The 19,025-nt window shown below is 42.4% G+C and overlaps 1 protein-coding gene across 1 annotated transcript in view; it reads left to right on the top strand.

Moving 5' to 3' along the window:
- The first annotated feature begins 1,075 nt into the window (after positions 1-1,075).
- Positions 1,076-19,025, top strand: part of pcloa (piccolo presynaptic cytomatrix protein a) — a 46,120-nt gene continuing 28,170 nt past the window's right edge. The window contains exons 1-4 of the mRNA XM_068306897.1: positions 1,076-1,572; positions 3,361-4,360; positions 6,326-7,339; positions 17,776-17,976. Of these exons, the coding sequence (XP_068162998.1) occupies positions 1,361-1,572; positions 3,361-4,360; positions 6,326-7,339; positions 17,776-17,976 (2,427 nt within the window). The 5' untranslated portion in view covers positions 1,076-1,360. The remainder of the gene's footprint in view (positions 1,573-3,360; positions 4,361-6,325; positions 7,340-17,775; positions 17,977-19,025) is intronic.

Genomic DNA, 19,025 nt, shown 5'->3' on the forward strand with positions numbered 1-19,025 from the left:
CTGTAAATTGTGAGCACAAGACTATTGGTTTAATTTTTGGATTGAATTAAGGAGACTGTAGATCTTAATAGAGGTCTGTGCACTCTCTGGTGTTTTTAAAAGATACTAGTCGAACGTTTAAAAAAAAAAACAGTCTTATTTTACAAAGCTTAAGAAAGACAGGACGTGATCCAGAATCTGTAAGCGTATCTTGCTCTGCACACAAGTTACCTCCTCCAGCTCTCCTTGGAGATCAAGAGGGTTTAGATATAGACTGAGATGTTATACAACTGCCAACTGAGTAAAGACTGAGGATATAAGATATTAATCATGTTATGAGTCACCACATTCCATACGTCCTGTGTGTGTGTGCGTGTGAATATGTCTGTGTTTTTCTTTTATATTCTATCTTCTCATGTCCCTTTATATAACATACCTGTGTTGTTTTGGAATACTTTTTGAATGCATTTTTTTTTTCATTATTCTGTGAATGGATGGATAAATACAACTGAACTATCACAAGCCTTTGGAGGGACTCCTAGATACATCATCCACAAAAAAAATTGCGATACACAAATTATGCATATCACAGCAACAACAAGAAACTAGAAGAAAATAATCAATGACGTCACTCGTCCTCTTGCGTTCATCCTCGATTCTGCAATCAAGTCAAATTTCAAAGCCACATTTTGGAGGCTTGGTCCCCTTTAAATGCATGTTTTCCTCCGCTGATGTCTTCTGATCGCCGGTCAGAGGCGGAACATGCGCAGGAGCGCGCAGAGGCTGTTGTGCGTCAATTTCCCCTGGGCTGCGTAGCGAATAACGGAAGTGAAATGATTTTTGTGCCAATATAAACGTCTGAAAATAATAACCGGAGGTTAAAATGAATGAAGGGTGACGAATGTGGAGCAAAAAATGGTGAAAACAGTTTTGGATATATGTCTACAAGTCATATCTTCTGGATATACATGTAGTCTGGGGAACCAAGATTTAATAATAGTATTTAATGTAGTTTCTATATCATATAATACAGGGTTGTTGTTGTTTTTTTTTCTTTGCTTTTTTTTTAAAAAAAGATGAAGTTAATTCAGGATTTTATTTTGCCACATCTACCGGAAGCCCCCTGCTGTGACTGTGAGCTACAGTAAACGGAGACCCCGTCACGGAGAACGGTGGCTACTGGGGTGTACAGCTGCAGAGATGCGCGACACAGAAAAACAAGGAGGGACGAGGAAAATGGACCGACGGGACTGGAAAGAAAAACACTGAACGGACAAATTCTGGGATGCTCCGACACACCGAGGCCCGCCGTCTGCGCTGAACACCGACAGGGCTCGGATCGCGCGTCGATCCGAATACCGGGGAACGGGAGGGGTCGATCATGGGGAACGAAGCGAGCTTGGAAGGGGGCGAAGGGCCGCCGTCTGCGCTACCGGAGGGGCTGGCACCTGACGGAAAGGGCGGCTTTGTCCGGGTCCCCGAAGGGACCCCGGTCAACTTGAGTGAACTCAGCGAGGAGGAGAGGCGGCAGCTCGCCGCGGCGACGTCAAGGGCGCAGGGCAGGCAGCCCGGGGGCGCAGCGGCTGCACGAAGGCAGGGCTTCTGTTTCTTGTTCTCTTTTTTTCTTTTTTTTTAATGCTCTTTAACACTCATTCTAACCTGTCACCGATGCATGAGTAAGGAGCAAGTGGATGTGTTGTGGTTGCGTGTGCACAGCATCTAAGATCACATAAAAAGAGTCCGTTTACGCCCATCCACACAACTGCACCAACAAACGGATTCTTAGAGTAATTGATTATCAATAGCGTCGGAAAATAGGAATTAATAAAAAACAAACACATAAAAATATCTAATATATTTATAGTATTGGCTGTGGATGTTCATATATTAAAGTGGTGTCTCATATATTGTTGATGTACGCGCGCATAAGATTAATACTGTATGTTTTTTTTAATTTATTTTAATTATAATGTGTGTGGTGAATGGCTCGACTCCGCTGTTTGTATTTCTGCGTGAGATCAAGAACGTAAGAGACACACCTCCTGTATTTGTGCGAAATATTCGAAATGCCTGCTGGGTAAAAAAAAAAAAAATCTGTCGTGCCCAATATGTGTGTTTATGTATTTATTTATTTATTTATTCATTTATCTATTTATGTCACGTCAACGACGCTTTGACAATCCGACTAAGCAAAAAATCAACCTTCCGCAGCCGTCAATATTCTCTCTGGTGCCATCAAATAAATCGTTTGCTTCTGTTAAACGGGGTTCCGATCGCTTTATGCGGGAGATGTGCGGTGATGATGATGATGATGATGATGATGATGATGATGTGGAAGAGGAATATGGGGGGGGGGCGGTGGTAGAAACCTGCCAATGAAAACAACACCCTACCACCGCCGTAATACTTATGATTTAAAAATTCTATTCGTATTTGTGTGTGTGTGTGTGTGTGTGTGTGTGTGTGTGTGTGTGTGTGTGTGTTTTCAAAATTCCTCAAGGTGTAATAAAAAAACCAAACCGCGCTCCCTCTAATTGGCTCCAATTGGGAGAGTTTGTTATTAATATCTCAGCTGGGGGTGGAGGAGGGGCGCATCAATATTAATATCCTATAAATAGATCGGCGGCGTTAATGTCATCGCTCCTAGACTTCCCTCCCGCTGCGCTCTGCTTTTTATTTTTTTATTTTTTTCTTTTCTTCCCCTCCTTCTCAAGTGGAAGTCGGGTTTCATCTTCCGGTGTGAACCCGCCTCTCAGAACGAGGCCCTTCGCTCTCCATGGTGCTGAAACACACACCGCACTGGATTGGCCAGCAGCAGCACAACACAAACACAACTACAGCGCTTGTGTTGTGTGCAGCTCTTTCATCCAGTGAAATCAGGCATTCCTCTGCATGCATTGTAAAAATAAAAAAAATAAATAAAAAAAAGAAGTAATCAAATGCTGCATTCATTACCTATTAAACTTTATTGTCTGGGAATCTAATTTCTCTCAGATGAGACTTGAGACATCAAGGACTTGCAGAACAGTCCCTTCATTCAATGGATTTCTCTTAGGATGTAATGTTGACTTTCATGCCTAGCAGTGTGTGTAGGCTGTATGTATTGCTCATCGTGAGCTAATAGAAATGCCCCCCTCCCCCCTCATCTCTCTATCTCAACCATCTACACTCCATGTCATTCAGCAGTATTCACTTTACTGTCAGATTTACCCAAGGGCTGCTAGCTACACAATTTGTGCTCACTGATGTGTTGAAATGGCCGGTGATCACAAAGAGCTGCGCTGCTATAGCGTTAATCTTTATTATTAGCACAGTGAAGCTATATATGTATTTGAAAAACTAACAAAAATATCTCCATATCTTAATTTCTTAATCTTTCAGGCCATCGGAATCGGATGTCCAGGAACATTCCCAGCAGGTAGGGGCCCCCAGGGGCCCTAAAGGTCTCAGTAAGAGCCGCACTGTAGACGCCTTCAACCAGGGTCCGCCAGGGAAGCCCACGCCGGGCCGCAGCCCCTCATCCCTCAGCCTTTTTGAATCCAGATTCCGGCAAGAGCCAAAAGGCCCCGAGACCAAATCATCGGGAATGTTTGGCTCCAGCTTCCTCAGCGGGGCCAACCCGCTCAGTGCCATGTCGTCTATGACCTCCTCAGTCTCCTCCTCCATATCTTCCATGGGGGATTCTGTCAACATTCCCAAGCTTGGACTATTTGGGGATGAGGATGGGGGAGATGCGTCTGCAAAACCTGAATCCAAGCAGGGGGGAAAGCCAACAGCAAAAGGCCCTCAGCAAGGGCCAGCTCCAAAGGGCCCACAGCAGGGAGCACCTCAAAAACAGGGTCAGGGTCCTTCTGAGCAGGGACCAAAGCCAGGACAAGGCCCTCCTGGACAGGGACCCAGGCAAGGTCAGGGACCACCAGGCCAAGGGCCCAAATCAGGTCAGGGTCCCCCTGGCCAGGGCCCCCCTGGGCAAGGACCCAGACAAGGTCCGGGACCATCAGGCCAAGGACCCAAAGCAGGTCAGGGTCCCCCCGGCCAAGGACCCAGACAAAGTCTAGGACAACCAGGTCAACAGGCCTCCAAACCAGGCCAAGGACCACCAGGTCAAGGTGTCAAACAGGGTGGCCCTCCCCAACAAAAAGGTGGGCCCTCTCAACAAGGACCTGGGAAACCTGGCCCTGGGGCTCATCCTGGAGAAGCAGCCAAGAGCGGAGGGCCTCCTGGTCAGCAGGGGGCTGGAAAACCTGGAGGTGGACTCTGTCCACTGTGTAAAACCACCCACCTGAACACTGGATCTAAGGACCCACCGAATTATAACAACTGCACCGAGTGTAAGAACCAGGTCTGCAGCCTCTGTGGGTTCAGCCCCCCAGACTCAGCGGTAAGACAGCCTTTGCATTATTTATTTTGTTTTCATTTTCCTCTCGTCATTGTTGTATAAATGTGAACATTTTTTGTGTGTAGCTATAAGTTTTCCAATGATTAATATTATATTTTCATGCAATAATCCAGTCAGCTGTCGGGTATAATGGCTTTTATCTCATAAAGTAGAAGTTCATGTTATTGATGGCAGTGGGTGGAAAAGGTCATACATTATTAAATTTTGTGTGAAAAATATCAAATTATTCAGTTCCCTCAGTCCACATCACACTATTTCATCTTTAGTGTGTTTGTTTACTTGTATTTTCTCGGCCTAAAGATATAATTTTTCCCAACAAAATGTGAAAAGTAAGACTAAATAATTTAAAGAGGGCAGTTTTACTGCTGTTAAATCAAATGCTAACTTGTTAGTAGCATCCTGTTTCGTGAGCTGAGTGAAGGGAATGTGTCTTTTAATAGTGGTGCACCATTTGAGAAACAGAGGGACCATATGGGTGCAGGGAATGTTGATCAAGGTGACTCATGTCATGTCCACAGGAAGACGCTGTGCCAGCCTGAGAGGAGACTCCATCACACATGGAAATTAAATGCTAGTGGGTCATGACTAAAGCACAACAAAATGACTGGGGCCTCCTGCTTGAGCTGCTTCTTTGGCTTTTTTTATTCTGAAGCTGTTATAGTATTGTTTTGGGTTTTTTTTAATAGATTGATTAAATTTTATTAATGTAATTATTTAATTATTAATTTATCTCATCAAATCACAACATAACTTATATCAAGTGAATTTACAAGAAAAGAAGGTTTTGACCGATTCAACCCAACAATTTCCCATAAGGAAGCATTTGTCAATAATGGGCAGAATCCTCGAGCAGATCCAAGAATCAAGGTTCTCTTGTGAAATTAAATTTTGGTTAGAAATAAAGAGCGAGCAAGAAAACTGAGAGAGGTGGAGAGAGAAAGGGTGTAGGCATGTGCATCCACAATAACAATAAGAGCTATCATAAAAGAAAAGATATATTTTAGCCTTAAGAAGTACTATAGTAACAATAATGCAATGAGATTGACAATGATAAAAGTAGTGATAGTAATAATGTTAATCGGAAAGGCAACAATGATGATGACATCATTCTTAGTCAATCATCATCCCAGAAGCTGATTGGTCAACGGTAACTTGCCAGCTACTTCAGTATGAAGACTGTTCAGAAAATGGATTTTGACCTCCGTCAAGGAGGTGAAGTGATCCGTTTGGATTGTTTGTCTGTCAGGACAACTCAGAAAGTTATTGACAGTGCACGCATGTGCTGTTCTACACACTCAGTTATCAAATTGTCAACACTAGTCCTTTAAAATGCGTTGGTTTGCTTACAGTGGAAACCAAGGACATATTCTGAACGCTAAGCAAAGAAAGCCATAGTGTAATTGGTCTTTTTAGGGAAGCGGGTATTGAAATATACTCTATGTTCAGAACAGATAATGAAACTCTTTATGATGTCCTGACTTACATACACAATACCTGCATGAAATGAGAGAACAAACATTGATACGTGAATGGTATTTGCCCTCCTGCAAACAGTCTGTTCCTCTTGGTTACAGGTTTTTTTAATCGCTGAATGCAAACATCTGCAGGAATAAAAGATTTCTTGATGTTAATTTAATTGGAAAAAAAGCTTTTAATCATAAAATAAAAAACTCCCTGGCAAATGATTATATCGTGTCACCGGGAAAACAGGATTCAACATTATTTTCAACAATAATCTCAATGATTTCAGCCACTTATAGGCTATCCCAGCTGGCTACAGACAAGAAGTGGGGTACACACTGGACAGCTGCTGCCCTCAAAAAGATTTCTGTTAAAAAAAGTATTTTTTTTTTCACTTTTGTTATGCTTGCCTCTGTTTGTTCTGAAATTACTTAACACTTTAATATCTGCTCATAAACTTTTTGTTTTGTTTTTTTGTTTGTTTAGGGAAAGGAATGGCTGTGTCTCAACTGTCAGATGCAGCGAGCGATGGGAGGTATGGACCCCCCAGTTGCGACAAAACCGAAACAGGGCTCAGCACCACCCTCTCCCCAGAAGCAAACACCCGGCAAACCTGGCAAGCTGTTGATAAAGCAGCAGAGCACGACTGACCAAGGTTTAACACCACCAACCACACCCAGGCAGAAATCCCCGGGTGTGAGCTCTCCTGGACCGCTTTCCCCAGGCTCCTCTGCTGCAGGATCGCCCAAAATCGACCCCAAAACGGGACGCCCGATTCAGCCAAAGTCCAGTCCTCAGCAGTCTCCAGCTAAAGCCAAACAGGAGTCCAGTTTCTTCGGTGGCTTTGGAGGTATCAGTCTGGGAGGCATAACAGACGCAGCTAAACCTTCTGCATCTGCCTCAGAGTCTGTCACAGGTAAACTATTCAGTGGATTTGGGGGTTTGATGGATTCGTCGAAGCCTCAAACGCAAGCAGCGCCCAAGCAGGAGGAGTCAGCGGCGGGGAAGTTGTTTGGAGGTTTTGGAGGTTTGACGGAATCAGCAAAATCTCCCGCTGCGGCTTCTCAGGTGTTCAGCTTTGGATCATCTCTCTTGAGTTCTGCCACTAATATCGTGTCTGGAGAGGACAACAAAGCAGCAGATTCTCCTCCAGAGTCACCGCCAGACTCACCCGCTGACTCTGGACCAGGTTCTCCTCCGGATTCTGGCCCCGGCTCTCCGCCTGACTCTCCATTCTCACCTCCGGGGTCTCCTCCTGATTCGGAATCCGCCCCTGACACCCCACCTGCGTGGTCCAGGAAACCCCTCAGAACCACTTCTGTGGAGCGGGAAGAGAAGCCCTCAGCTGCCCCTGCCTCAGCAACCATTGAAAGCTGCCCTCTCTGTAATGTGGAGTTGAATTTTGGATCAGCGGACGCACCCGACTACAGCCTCTGCACCGAATGCAAGAAGAAAGTGTGCAATCAGTGTGGCTTTAATCCCACCCCCCATTCAGGAGAGGTAAGAAAGCTTTTTAGATCCCTGGCTGCTTTAACAGCTGTGTTTGCTTTTAACACACTGCATCCACCCGTAATTTATGCATTCTGTGCTACATAAATAGAACTCAAACATCCTCTAGACGTTTCGTTGAAGTGGGTCACTGTGAAGATATCATCATCATGAGCTGCAGAGTTTTCAGCTCTGCAACTTTCCCCCCATTGGCATCCAGCAAAACACTCTGAAGGGAGCATGGAACCTTTTAATGCATTCTTAGCGCTTTCATTTATCCCAAATAGATGCTATAAAGATGTCTTTGCGCTCCTGACCACTGATTAAATAGATCAGCTCAATTATGCTGCATTTTAAAATTGCAGTTTAATTACTATTTTTTTCTTTGTTGGAGCCGGCAATCGGCAGTGTGAAAATGAATTAGGTTGTTTGAATGGATGTCTCATCACCAAAGAGCACTTCAAGCAATTGACTCTGAAACCAAATACTGTGCATGTGTGTACAGTAATGTATGTGCATTTGTGTGTCTGAATGCATAAATCCCCTCTGGGTAATTCTTGTATTACGATGATATATTATCATACGGATATGATGCTTGTATGTTTTCTTGTGTGAGTGTGCCAGCTTTGTCTAATGATGACTTGGGAACCCGACACCTTCAGCCATCGGCCTGTCCCTTTAATTTTGGGTACGGCCTATTTGGTGTTACTGTGGTGTTTGGTCTCATATGAAAGATCAGATGATGACAAGACTGCGTTGACTTCCATTTAACAGATGGTGCTCTTAATGTGATGGATGAGTATATTATAAGAAAAGAGGCCAAGAAGCGCCCTAGGTCATGTAGTTTCTTGTCAGTCTTCTACTATTGACCAACCTAAAGCCATGGGTCACTGACAGTACGCCGTTCTCTTATATCCATTTGACACGGTCATGTGATTCACAATCACATGTCTGACGACCAGCAGGTCGACTCAGGCCTCACGTGTTAGCCAGTTTCCTAGCTGCTGGTTTAAGTGTGTCTTTGGTAATCTGGTTATTTCTGGCTCTTGGAGGAGACTTTAGTTACAACAACAAGAACCGATCTCCACCTCTCCCTCGATGCAGTGCAAATGCAAATTATTCATGTGGAAATTTTGTGAAAGAAAAGTGTGATTGAAGAGTTTCCAGTATCACTCAAATGTAAAACTTGCTAAATGTAAGAATGAACAGAACATAAGTAGGAAATGCTCTTGTTAGCATTCTGTCAGAGAGTCAGTTGAGATGATGCTACTCCTGTGTGTGTAGGTTAAATACAGTCCTGCACAACCAAAAGCAAGGATGCATTACATATAATTTGGTTGGTTGATATAGAAATGCTGGATATTGACGTAAAGAATTGCAAAGTATTTATTTCTTGCTGTCTAAATGGTGGATCTTTTGGTTTAAGTTTTCAGATGTATGTCTCTTCTGAGCTCCTTATTGCATCGTCTTGCTGGGATAATGAGGAGCTGAACTGTGCAATCGCTTAATTAAGACTCAGTGTAGAGAAAAAATGTAATTATGCCAGAGAGATGGACATGCAAGCTGCTCATGCTCTAATTGTATATAGATTTGCTGTTTGAACACCGTCTTTGACCAACAAGTTTAACGTTGAATCGGTAGAAAAGGCACCGGCGCGCCTCAGCTGCGTCATCGACTCACCACGCTCTGTGTCTCACTTCTGTGTCATCCGCTGTCACAATGTTAGCTGCCGGTGGGAGTTCATTTGCTGACGCATGAGAGTGTGTGTACCTGAGCGTGAGTGTGACTGTGTTTGTGTGTGTGTGTGTGTGTGTGTGGGAAGTGAACAATATGTTATATTTGTAAGACTGTTAATTTCTGCGTAATGCAGACTGGACAGGGTGGTGTGAACTTCCTCAATGTTGTTTGTCGTAGTCAAAATGACAAAGTTAAGAGTGCCTGCATGCTGTCTGTGTTTGTGTGATGTTTGTCTCTGTGTGTGTGTTTCTGTGTGTGTGTGTGGTATGTAAGTGTCAACACGTGACAGTGAGTGTAGGAGTGATCTGTGTTTCCTAAAAGGATTTAAAGGCCACCAGGAAGCTGTGTCGTGTCTGTCAGGGTTTGATCCCTGATTCAGGTGTCTCATGTTTCACCTTTATGGATTTTCACTTCCCTTTTTTTTACTCCATCTTTGTCTTTCATTTTCCTCCGTGAGGCCTTTTTTTTATCACCTTTCCCAGAATCTAATTTCCCTCTGTTTTATGTCTTCCTCCCCCTTATCCTTTAATCTTGTCTTATCCTTATAAGACCGAGTGGAGACTCCCTTTAATGCCAATGATTTCTCGCTGCTCATCCTCCTTTTAAACGCAACGCTTTCCTTTGTGCCATCCCTTTGCGTCCGTCAGCGTTGCTCCTTTTAATGTAGGGGAAGCCTGTAAATGTGTCTGCGTCTAGCGCTCATCAGCGATCTTGCTGCAGCTCAGACTCATCGTCACTATTGGCCTTATCGTAAAGAAAACGCGCTGGCTGGAGACGTAATATGTAAAACGGGATGGGCTCTGAGGAAAAAGATCCAAGCTAGAAGAGGAACTGCATGCAGAACCTACACCAGCAAAAAAAAAACTACATTTAACATTTATTTCCAAACTGTAAAATAAGAGATTTCATTTGGTTTGGTTAATAGTCTGCAGCTTAGGATTTGATCTTGTTTACAAGTGTCTTATCGCAGCTATAAAGCTGACAAGTTATTTTTACTCACCAGGTGATTGTGCTCTAATGCTTTAATATCAAATGGCCTCCTTGGCCTTAATTATTGAACACTGTAAGGATAATGGAGGATCGTAGCAACTACAATACTTCAGTCCAAAACTCTTTTATTCTTTAATGATTTGAAAATCATGACTGTGAAATAAGTGATGTTAAAAACAGAGGGTAAAATTTTTTGGTGATCCTTAATTTGATGCTGCAGTGATAAATAGGTCATCCTTTTCTGCTGTCAAAGAGACATTCTGTTTCCTCTTGAAGATGTTGATTAAAAAAAAAAAAGTTCTGCATTGTGATGATTTCAGTTTATTCCCTTTCTAAAGTTAGTTTAGCTTAGCATTAAAACTGGAAGCAAGAGGAAATAGTTAGCCTGGTTCTGTACCATGACTTCTAATACACTCTTGTCAACATTCATTGATTACTTAATCCATGTGGTGTAAATACAAAAAATATTTTCCAGACAGACACAGCTGCATAGTCAACGGTCATTGTTGTCTCACTTCTTCATGAAAATTGATTTAAACAACATGAAATCTCTGCCCTTCTATTTGTGAAATTGATTTATGCGGCATTGGGGCGATGTGGCATGTAAGACTGTCCCGTTGGGCCTAACCTTTCATGAATGAATCTGTGGTCATGTTTAATGACATTACAGAGGCTAATATTCATGCTGTGTCTACAACTTTTTTTGTTTTATTTTAGACCAAATTTTAGAGCTGTTTTTGGTTCCTCATTTAATAGTTATAGTTCAGGTTGGATGTGTCGTCCATTGACTGAATATGAGACAATACATTAAATGTATTCGTACCTGCTGGTTTCAGTTGCTGGGCCCAGACCCTGCGCATCTTCACCAGACATGTTAACATGAACATGTGTCTTCCTCCCTCATTGTTATTCTGTGGTCGTGGGTGCAGGATAACAACGAAAAAAGGCTCTGAGTCTGCATTGGCAGATAGAGGCCTCCACCACGGATCACGGGTATACAGTAAACACAGAAATGAGATATGAATCTGCTTCTTTACAGTAGTTGATCATGTTAGTGTGTTGGACCCGTACAGTCCAGTTGCCTCACAGCTTTCTCATCTTTTTGCCCAGGAGGCTGAATTGTACAGAAATAGACGCAGCTACAAAAGATCCTCAAAGGGGAGAACAGAAGCTACTGCAGGGCAGCTCTCTCTCTCTCTCTCTCTCTCTCTCTCTCTCTCTCTCTCTCTCTCTCTCTCTCTCTCTCTCTCTCTCTCTCTCTCTCTCTCTCTCTCTCTCTCTCTCTCTCTCTCTCTCTGTTCGAGCTCCTTTGTTTTCCCTCTTTCATATTTTGTCCTTTTCAAAAAGGGGTCTATCAACTACACCAGGAAACCCATATACCCCCCATCCCCCCACAGCCACCTTGGAAGGCCTGAAATGGAAGTTATTTTTATCCATTAAATGAGCGTGTGTGTATGTGTGTGTGTGTGTGTGCGCATGTGTGCATGTTTGTTTGTTAAATTGAAATGTCTTCAAACACTGCAGATTGCCTCTTCTATTCTTTCTTCTGTAAAACGTCTTTCTCCTCCGACGCAGAACGATGTCCCATGATCCTCTTTCTAAGGTGCTGGTGCTCGCATTCTTAGCAAGGGTCGTGTTTTAGCAGCTAAGCCTCGAGTGCTGAAGATTTGGGTAAAAGCCAAGACATCCTGTGTGCCAGTGCTGAGCCCTGATGAGACGGAGAGGCAAGGACAGGCGGACGGAGACGCTCAGATGCTTGAAAACACACCTTCTGGCTTTGGCCTCGTCGAGTTAGCACAGGCTGTTACATCCTGACCGTCGCTGCCCGCGCTCCCTTTAAACACCCAGTTCGTTTCAGCAACAGGAGAGTCTCTGTCCATAAAAACTGATATTCAATAGATGAGCCTGAAGCAGAGAGACGGCTTAGGTTCAGGTTTCACCATGCATTAAAACCCCAAGTGAGAAGTGGGTTAACTTTTTCCACCATTAAAGCAGAAACAGTTCATCCTTATTGGAAAAAGTTTAAACTGGTTAAGGATTGCAGCAAGAAGGATGACGTTAAAATGCCGTGACGATGTGGAGATAAGCATCTGGTCACAGGCTGTACCTGTTCAGTCAATCAGCAAGGGTTAAAATCAGCAAATGCAAACAGCCCGAGCAACAGAATGCGCCGTCTTCTCTGCGACAGAGTACGGAAGAATGAAAAAGTGCTATGAAATATGGAACAGACAGACTGCATGTGAAAGTGAAGCAGCCCAAAACAGTGGAGCAAAGGAGGAGAAAGAATACTGTGATGATCTGACAGGGGAGGAGAGAGGATGGGGGGGATGTCACAAAGGATATGGGTTCCATCCCATGCTGCCCTAAGCAGTTTTGGGCCATGACAACCTGACTACTGCGGTTTGCTTTGGCGCTCATGACTCACGCCTTAGGGGCCGCATTAGCAGCACCTATAGGCCGAATTCACCGTCAGGCCGGAAACATCTGATGAAGCAAATACACTAACAAATGCAATCGTGTGAGAGAATATCAGGACACGTAGACGTATCGTTTGTTCCATGTGTCATGGCCGCGTTACACTCTGTGAATTCTGTCGCTATGATCCGATTCAAATCTGGGTTTGCATTCAGCTGTGCATTTTGGTGGAACAGCATGAGCTGTCGGTGCATGGCTACTTTTGATTTTGATTTTCCTGTAGTTGTTCTTCATGAAAGTGACCAAATGAGCATATCTAGCAGTGTTAAAGAAAAAAAAAGTCTGGAAGTTGTGCCTATAGTCAACTTAAACCTCAATCATTGCTTTCTTGGCCTGTGATCCACCTTTGAAAATGTTTTGAACTGAAATGAAGATATCAGAGCAGCAGTGCTGATTATTAGTGTCGTAACGCAAATGTCAGGTTTCCAAATGTGTTTGTTAAACAAAGCCCTCGGCCAATCAGGCCTCGACTTGACACTGAGTGGACGAGACAGAAGGAATATCTCTCCCCTTTCCATGTCTCATTTCTCTTCTGACACAATTACCCTGTCTGTCTGCGCTAAGTAGCTTCACAGTGAAAATTTCATTGAAAATTTCTTTAAAGACAACCTGTAACAATGATATTAATATTAGCACAATATGATGTTGTCTTAATATTGTACAGGGCACTGATTAATGACTGTAGCTTGGAGCAGATGAGATAAAAGGGATTTGACATTTGATTTCCACTGTTGCAACCCAGACTGAATATGCAAGAAAAAAAAAAATTCCGAGTACATATAAGATGTTCCTCACGTCTATTATTGCATATCAGATTCAGTTATATGCACAGAAACATGTGTTTTCTATCATTCTGGCATTTTTTTCCACTTATTGAAAGGAAACTCATCGAGAGAGAAGAAGTGCGTTCAGGCTCTTCTGTTTTCTGTCAGCTTTCAGTCAGTTTTTCGGAGAGGTATGGAGAATTGGATAATTTGCTTTTGTTCTGTCCTCGTTACCCCTGACAATGGTTACTCACACGGCTTGATTCAGTTTCTTTCAGCACTCTAGTTCACTCATATTCATTTTCCATTTCCATCTGAAATCTGACGAGCACAGCCATTGTCCTGGTTACCAAGCAGCGAAAGCTTTCCATTTCTGCAGCTTCCCAGTTTAGATTGCACGTCTTGTTTTGAGATTGAATATAACCGCGTCTTAGTTTCTCAGTTTGCAAGCCACCTATATCGAGTTCCATGAGTTGAATGAGATTTATACTGATACATCAGCAACGATCATTTGCGAAGCACACATGTAGACCATTAATCCAAAGATTGTAACATTTATAATGGTGGGACATTTATTAGGACAAAGATCTTTTTTGGCTTCCAGAAGCTGAGCCGTGATGTTCTGCTTCCCACGTACTGCATTATAATGAAGTTGAACACTCAGCAATGCTCATCAGTGAGATAAGGGCAGCGACTTCCAGACATTACTTTAGTGATGAAAGGTGACTTAAGCGTGACTGCATGAAGGGCAGTGGTCCTCCAACCATAAATAAGAGCTCTGTCCTATTTTTCTGCACTTGTCTTGTCTGATGAGGAAAAGCATGTTTTAACCACTGATACACATTGGTTCCATAGATTATATCCTTAGATTTTATGTTGTTATAAATACCCAAATTATTATACAGAGAGGATTATAAGAAAAACACCAGAGTCCTGTAGGCCCACATATGAGGATTTAAATATGTTTAGCAAGGGCTGAAATGTTTGCACTCAGTTGCACTTCAGAAATAATTATGATGGATAATTCATGAATTTTCTATTGCATATCTGCATTTTGTTTGCCCCAAAACACATATAATATATCCACACTTTTGCAAGTAACTGAGACTTTGACATTCTTCATATGAACAAACTTTTTTGCCAAAATTATTATTATAAATTATTATGGTCTGAAAAGTTTCAAATTTAACCTACCTAAAAAGAAAAACCCACACGTCAAATTCATTTTTAATCTTTAGTCTAACATTTTAAAGTGATTCTTGGCATTTATCCTCGAACTGCAGCTTCCCCTTCCTTCCCAGCAATTGATTAACAGATTTATGGGGTGATAATGTTAAACCTGTTGGCAGGAGCTGGTGATGAGTCACCTCCAATGTCCGTTAAGCTCCTTCACCCTTTCCCTCGCAACACTATTCTCCTTTTCTAGTTTCATCCTGTTTGACTTAGCTTCTGCTCCAGCGTGACACCATGTCCCTTTCTCCTCACGTGTCATCACATTTTCTCTGCATCTCCATCCTCTCCTCTGTTGTCATCCGATGTCTCATTCTTCTCTCGATCCTCTTGTTCTCCAACTGTAAGTGCCAGGCTCTTTCTGCCTTAAATGGGTAAAACCCAGTTTGCATCTCATCTTCTTCAAAGAGTTGCACAGACTTTTTGCTACAGTCCTAATCCAGGCTGGTAACAATAACTATAGATGCATACTGGCACAGCTCATGCTGTCTCAATATTTGGTTACCGTCTGCCATTTTTAGCCGCCTCCCTGAGCTGCTGTAGAAAACTTGAAGAAGATTTACAGAGAAGGAAAAACTAGCTCTTGATTCATCCTTATTCATCAAAGTGTGAGATGATATTTTTATTTGAGAAAAGTTTTTTCTATGTCGGTCATCAACAACATCCCAAACTTATTTGACTCAAGCTTTCAGGAATCATCTGCGATGCTGTTTACAAAACTCGTCACAGCATCAGACAGGAATGCACACTGTCATGTCAAATTTATCCGAAATCCTGCTGCAGGAAAGATAAAATATAAAGTAAGATAAGATATACAAGATAAAAATATGTCAGTCTTAGTATTAATTACGGGGCTAAAGGCTGCATGTGCTAATCTCTATGGATCCACTCCAAATATGACACCTGTGTCAGGTAGAGTAAGTTTTGGTAAGAATTCTTCTCTGACTGTAAAATGACAAAATAACTTTAAGAAATGTGCTCACTTTTAAGCTGATTGCTATTACGGCCTAATCAGTTAATACATTTTTAGCAGAAAGCCATTATCTATGGCATTGTTAGCAAACTTAGAAAGTTATGGGATGGATCAAAGGGATTTATGCTCATTTTACCTACACATCAATTACATTGTAACACTTATTTTTCTAATTTGGGGGATTTCTAATTTGAGTTATTGTTTGGCATTTCCATGATAGCAGCATATACCTCTTCTTAACCGTGAGGTTATTTTTCAAAGCAGACCGTAGAAACTGTATTTTGATTCTTTGACAATTTTTTCACATATATGAGGAATTAATTAGAAAATATGTAAATCTTAAATACACGTACATGTCTGTAGGACAGGATGTTCCGATGTGCTTTTTACTCTGTAACAGATTTTTGTGACGATAATGCTATATATTGCCATAGCAACCATTTGCTGTCACATATGGATGTCGAATAAACTGAGGTGTACTTTAATTAGAATATTTTTGATTTTTTTGTCTGTGTTTTTTCACACGGCTGTATCAGTGACCATCTCTCTTGCTGCCTGCTCTCTGGTTTAACCGATGGGCCCTTCAAGATGGAGAAACTCCCGTCTTGATTCCTTCCAGCAGGGTCAGCTGAGATGGGTCATATTTGTTGCTCAGCACATGCATTCACATTCAGCTCATAAACAACAGATGGACTTTAAATGAATTACAGTGATATTTTCTTGTTGATTAGACACAGAAAATCAGATTCTTTGTCTCCTGTTGCATCAAACCACAAAGCATTCTTAGCCTGACATGCTTGAATTAATTGCATTACTGGACATGTTGTGTCCTGTGATGTGACTATTGTACATAGCCACATTCTGAAACAGTGCATTGTCTAGCTGTAGTCTGCAGGTTAGTCATTCTTCCTAAAAGCTTCCTTCTGTTACACCATGACCTGATGGCTTGTGTGTGGCTTTTACCTTATTTACTGCGACTATGCTGCTGCGACATCCCCTTCCCTCCTATTCCATCCTCCTGCTGTCTCTATCTTTATTTTTACAGTTCCTGCAGAGACGGGACTTGCCTGCTGTATGACTCAACATGCAGTCAACAGACCTCTTCTCTGAAGCTGGAATTTAGCATAAATCCTGCTGTTAAGCCATGTGAAGGCATTTGCAAGAGTGCTGTCACAGAGAGATGTTTGAGCACTTGGTGCAATGTGCGGTGAAGTATTTACATCAGAGTGGAGGATGGTTGAAAACATGCTGACTGTTACCTCTTATCAGACTTCTGTGTGGATGTGTGGATTGGTGCATGCATGCACTTACACTGTTTATATTGGCAGTTTTATTTCATAAAATCTCAAATAGTCTGTCATCAGTTCGATTTCACTTAAACCAAAGCCAAACTAGATACTAAATACCAATAACGGCGACAACCGATGAATTACAGCCCCTTGTAGGGCCATCAGCTTAGCAAGCCTCTCTGGAGCCCTGTGTTTAAATGATCACCAGGAAATATAACAGTGATAAAATGCTGGAATGGGATGGATTTAGCGCTGTGCTGAGATCACAGATAAGAACAGCCTCACCATAAAAGTGTTGTGGGTAAGTGTAACATTCCAGATGATTTTAAAGTGGACAATGTGTTCGCATTATTGGTCTTTAAGACTAAACAGCATAGGAAATATTATTTTAATTAGGTTTTTAATGGTGGCATCACTGAATCTAAATAAAATGTGCAGGGGCAAACAGTTACAGTTTCCTGACTCACACAATCCTTCAGAACATTCTTGTTCTTAACTCATGAATGATTGTAATCGGTTAAATTAGCGGCTCAGGTTACATGCATTTGACTATCATAATTATCGTGTTCTCTGGGTCAGTCATAAAGAACACTAATATGCATTCAAAGACTGTCTGTTCTATCTACTCAGGTCATCCAAAACTTTCTGACATGCCCCGGAAACCCCTGTTCCATCACCATGCATTATGCATGTGCCTATCTTCTTAAGTCGCATAAATGCGAAAGCTTCCCTTGAAATGGAATAAGCTTGACTGGCATCTTGTCACAGTGACGTTTTGACTGTGTGGAAACATGTTTCACATATCCGTGTCAGAATTAACGGTTTACACTCCACTTGGAATTATTTATGAAGATGTTACAACGATGTTGTCGAATAATTTCAAGGCAGTCAAAACTGTGCCTCACACAACCATGTAACAGTATGCAATTCATCACTAATGGATTTACTTAACTCCAAAAATAAAATGTCTTTTTTACTTTTATCTTACAGAAAGAATGGCTTTGCCTCAGGTGTCAGACCCAAAGAGCCATGTCTGGACAACTCGGAGAGATGCCACCTCCAGCTATGACCTCCCCGAAGAAGCAACCCGCTCCTATACCTGCTCCTTCGTCCACTCCCTCCCCAGCTGCTGTAGACAGTAAACCTGTGTTAGAATCAGCAGACCTTACCCCACCAGCTCCCGAGGCCAAGGTAGTATCCACAGCCATTTCTACACCTCCCTTAACTTCTGATCCCAAAGTCCCTCTTTCTGATAGCACCCATCAGGAGACACCACAGTCAAATGATCAAAAGCAACCAGAACCTGAGCCTGTAACTCATGCTGTACAAGAACCTCCAGTTTCAGATAGTGTACCTGTGAGTGTCCCCGCTCTATCAGTTGAGCGACAGTGGAATAGCTCTGAAAATATCACAGCGGTGCAATCTCACCCTAAAACTGAGTCATCCGATGCTGATCAAAAAATACAAAGTGTGATTGTCAGTGACATCCCAGCAGTTGTGCAACAACAGAGTAGTTCGTTGAAAGAGGCAGAGCACCATATTCATTCTGAGACTGAGCCATCCAGCGTGAAGCAACAAGTGCAGAGCGTACCTGTCAGTGAAATCCCAGCCGTTGAGCAGCAGCAGAGTGGTTCTAAGAATACGACAGAGGGCCTTTTTCTCTCTGTTCAAAGTAAGACACCAAATCTATACAGTGATGCAGGTTCAAATGAGACAGCAGCGCCTGTTGAGGCAGGAATGCATCCAAATGACAAGTATATTCAGAATGCCGTCGCACCGCCCCTGACTGACATAGACAAAGACGAAGAAGTAGTCTCACAGGAGTTTGATCCACAGCCAGATATCCCAGCTACAATTGAAAAAGAGCAGAAAATAACAGCAGTAGAATTTGATAAGACATGCGCGCATCCTCAGATAGGTAATACTGCAGCAGGTCAAACTATATTAGATACAGAAAACACAGTTTTTAATAGCAAGCACGTCACAAAAAATCTGGAGAGCGACAGCGTTGCACCTGATGTGAACTTAGAAATTACTTCTGAGAAGGGAGGTGTTTCTCCTTGTCCAGTTGAGGTTCTAGAAAGAGCTCCTGTTGGCAATATCAATGTCCACGAACATTATGTCTCAGCTTCACAGGAGGAAAGTCTCACTAATAAGGTTGAAAACAAATCCACAGAGCAACATGCTCCACATCATTCAGTAAGTACTTCACTTCCTATTACTTTAGTTCAAGAAGAAAC

Source organism: Antennarius striatus, chromosome 22, assembly GCF_040054535.1.
Source record: "Antennarius striatus isolate MH-2024 chromosome 22, ASM4005453v1, whole genome shotgun sequence".
NCBI lineage: Eukaryota > Metazoa > Chordata > Actinopteri > Lophiiformes > Antennariidae > Antennarius > Antennarius striatus.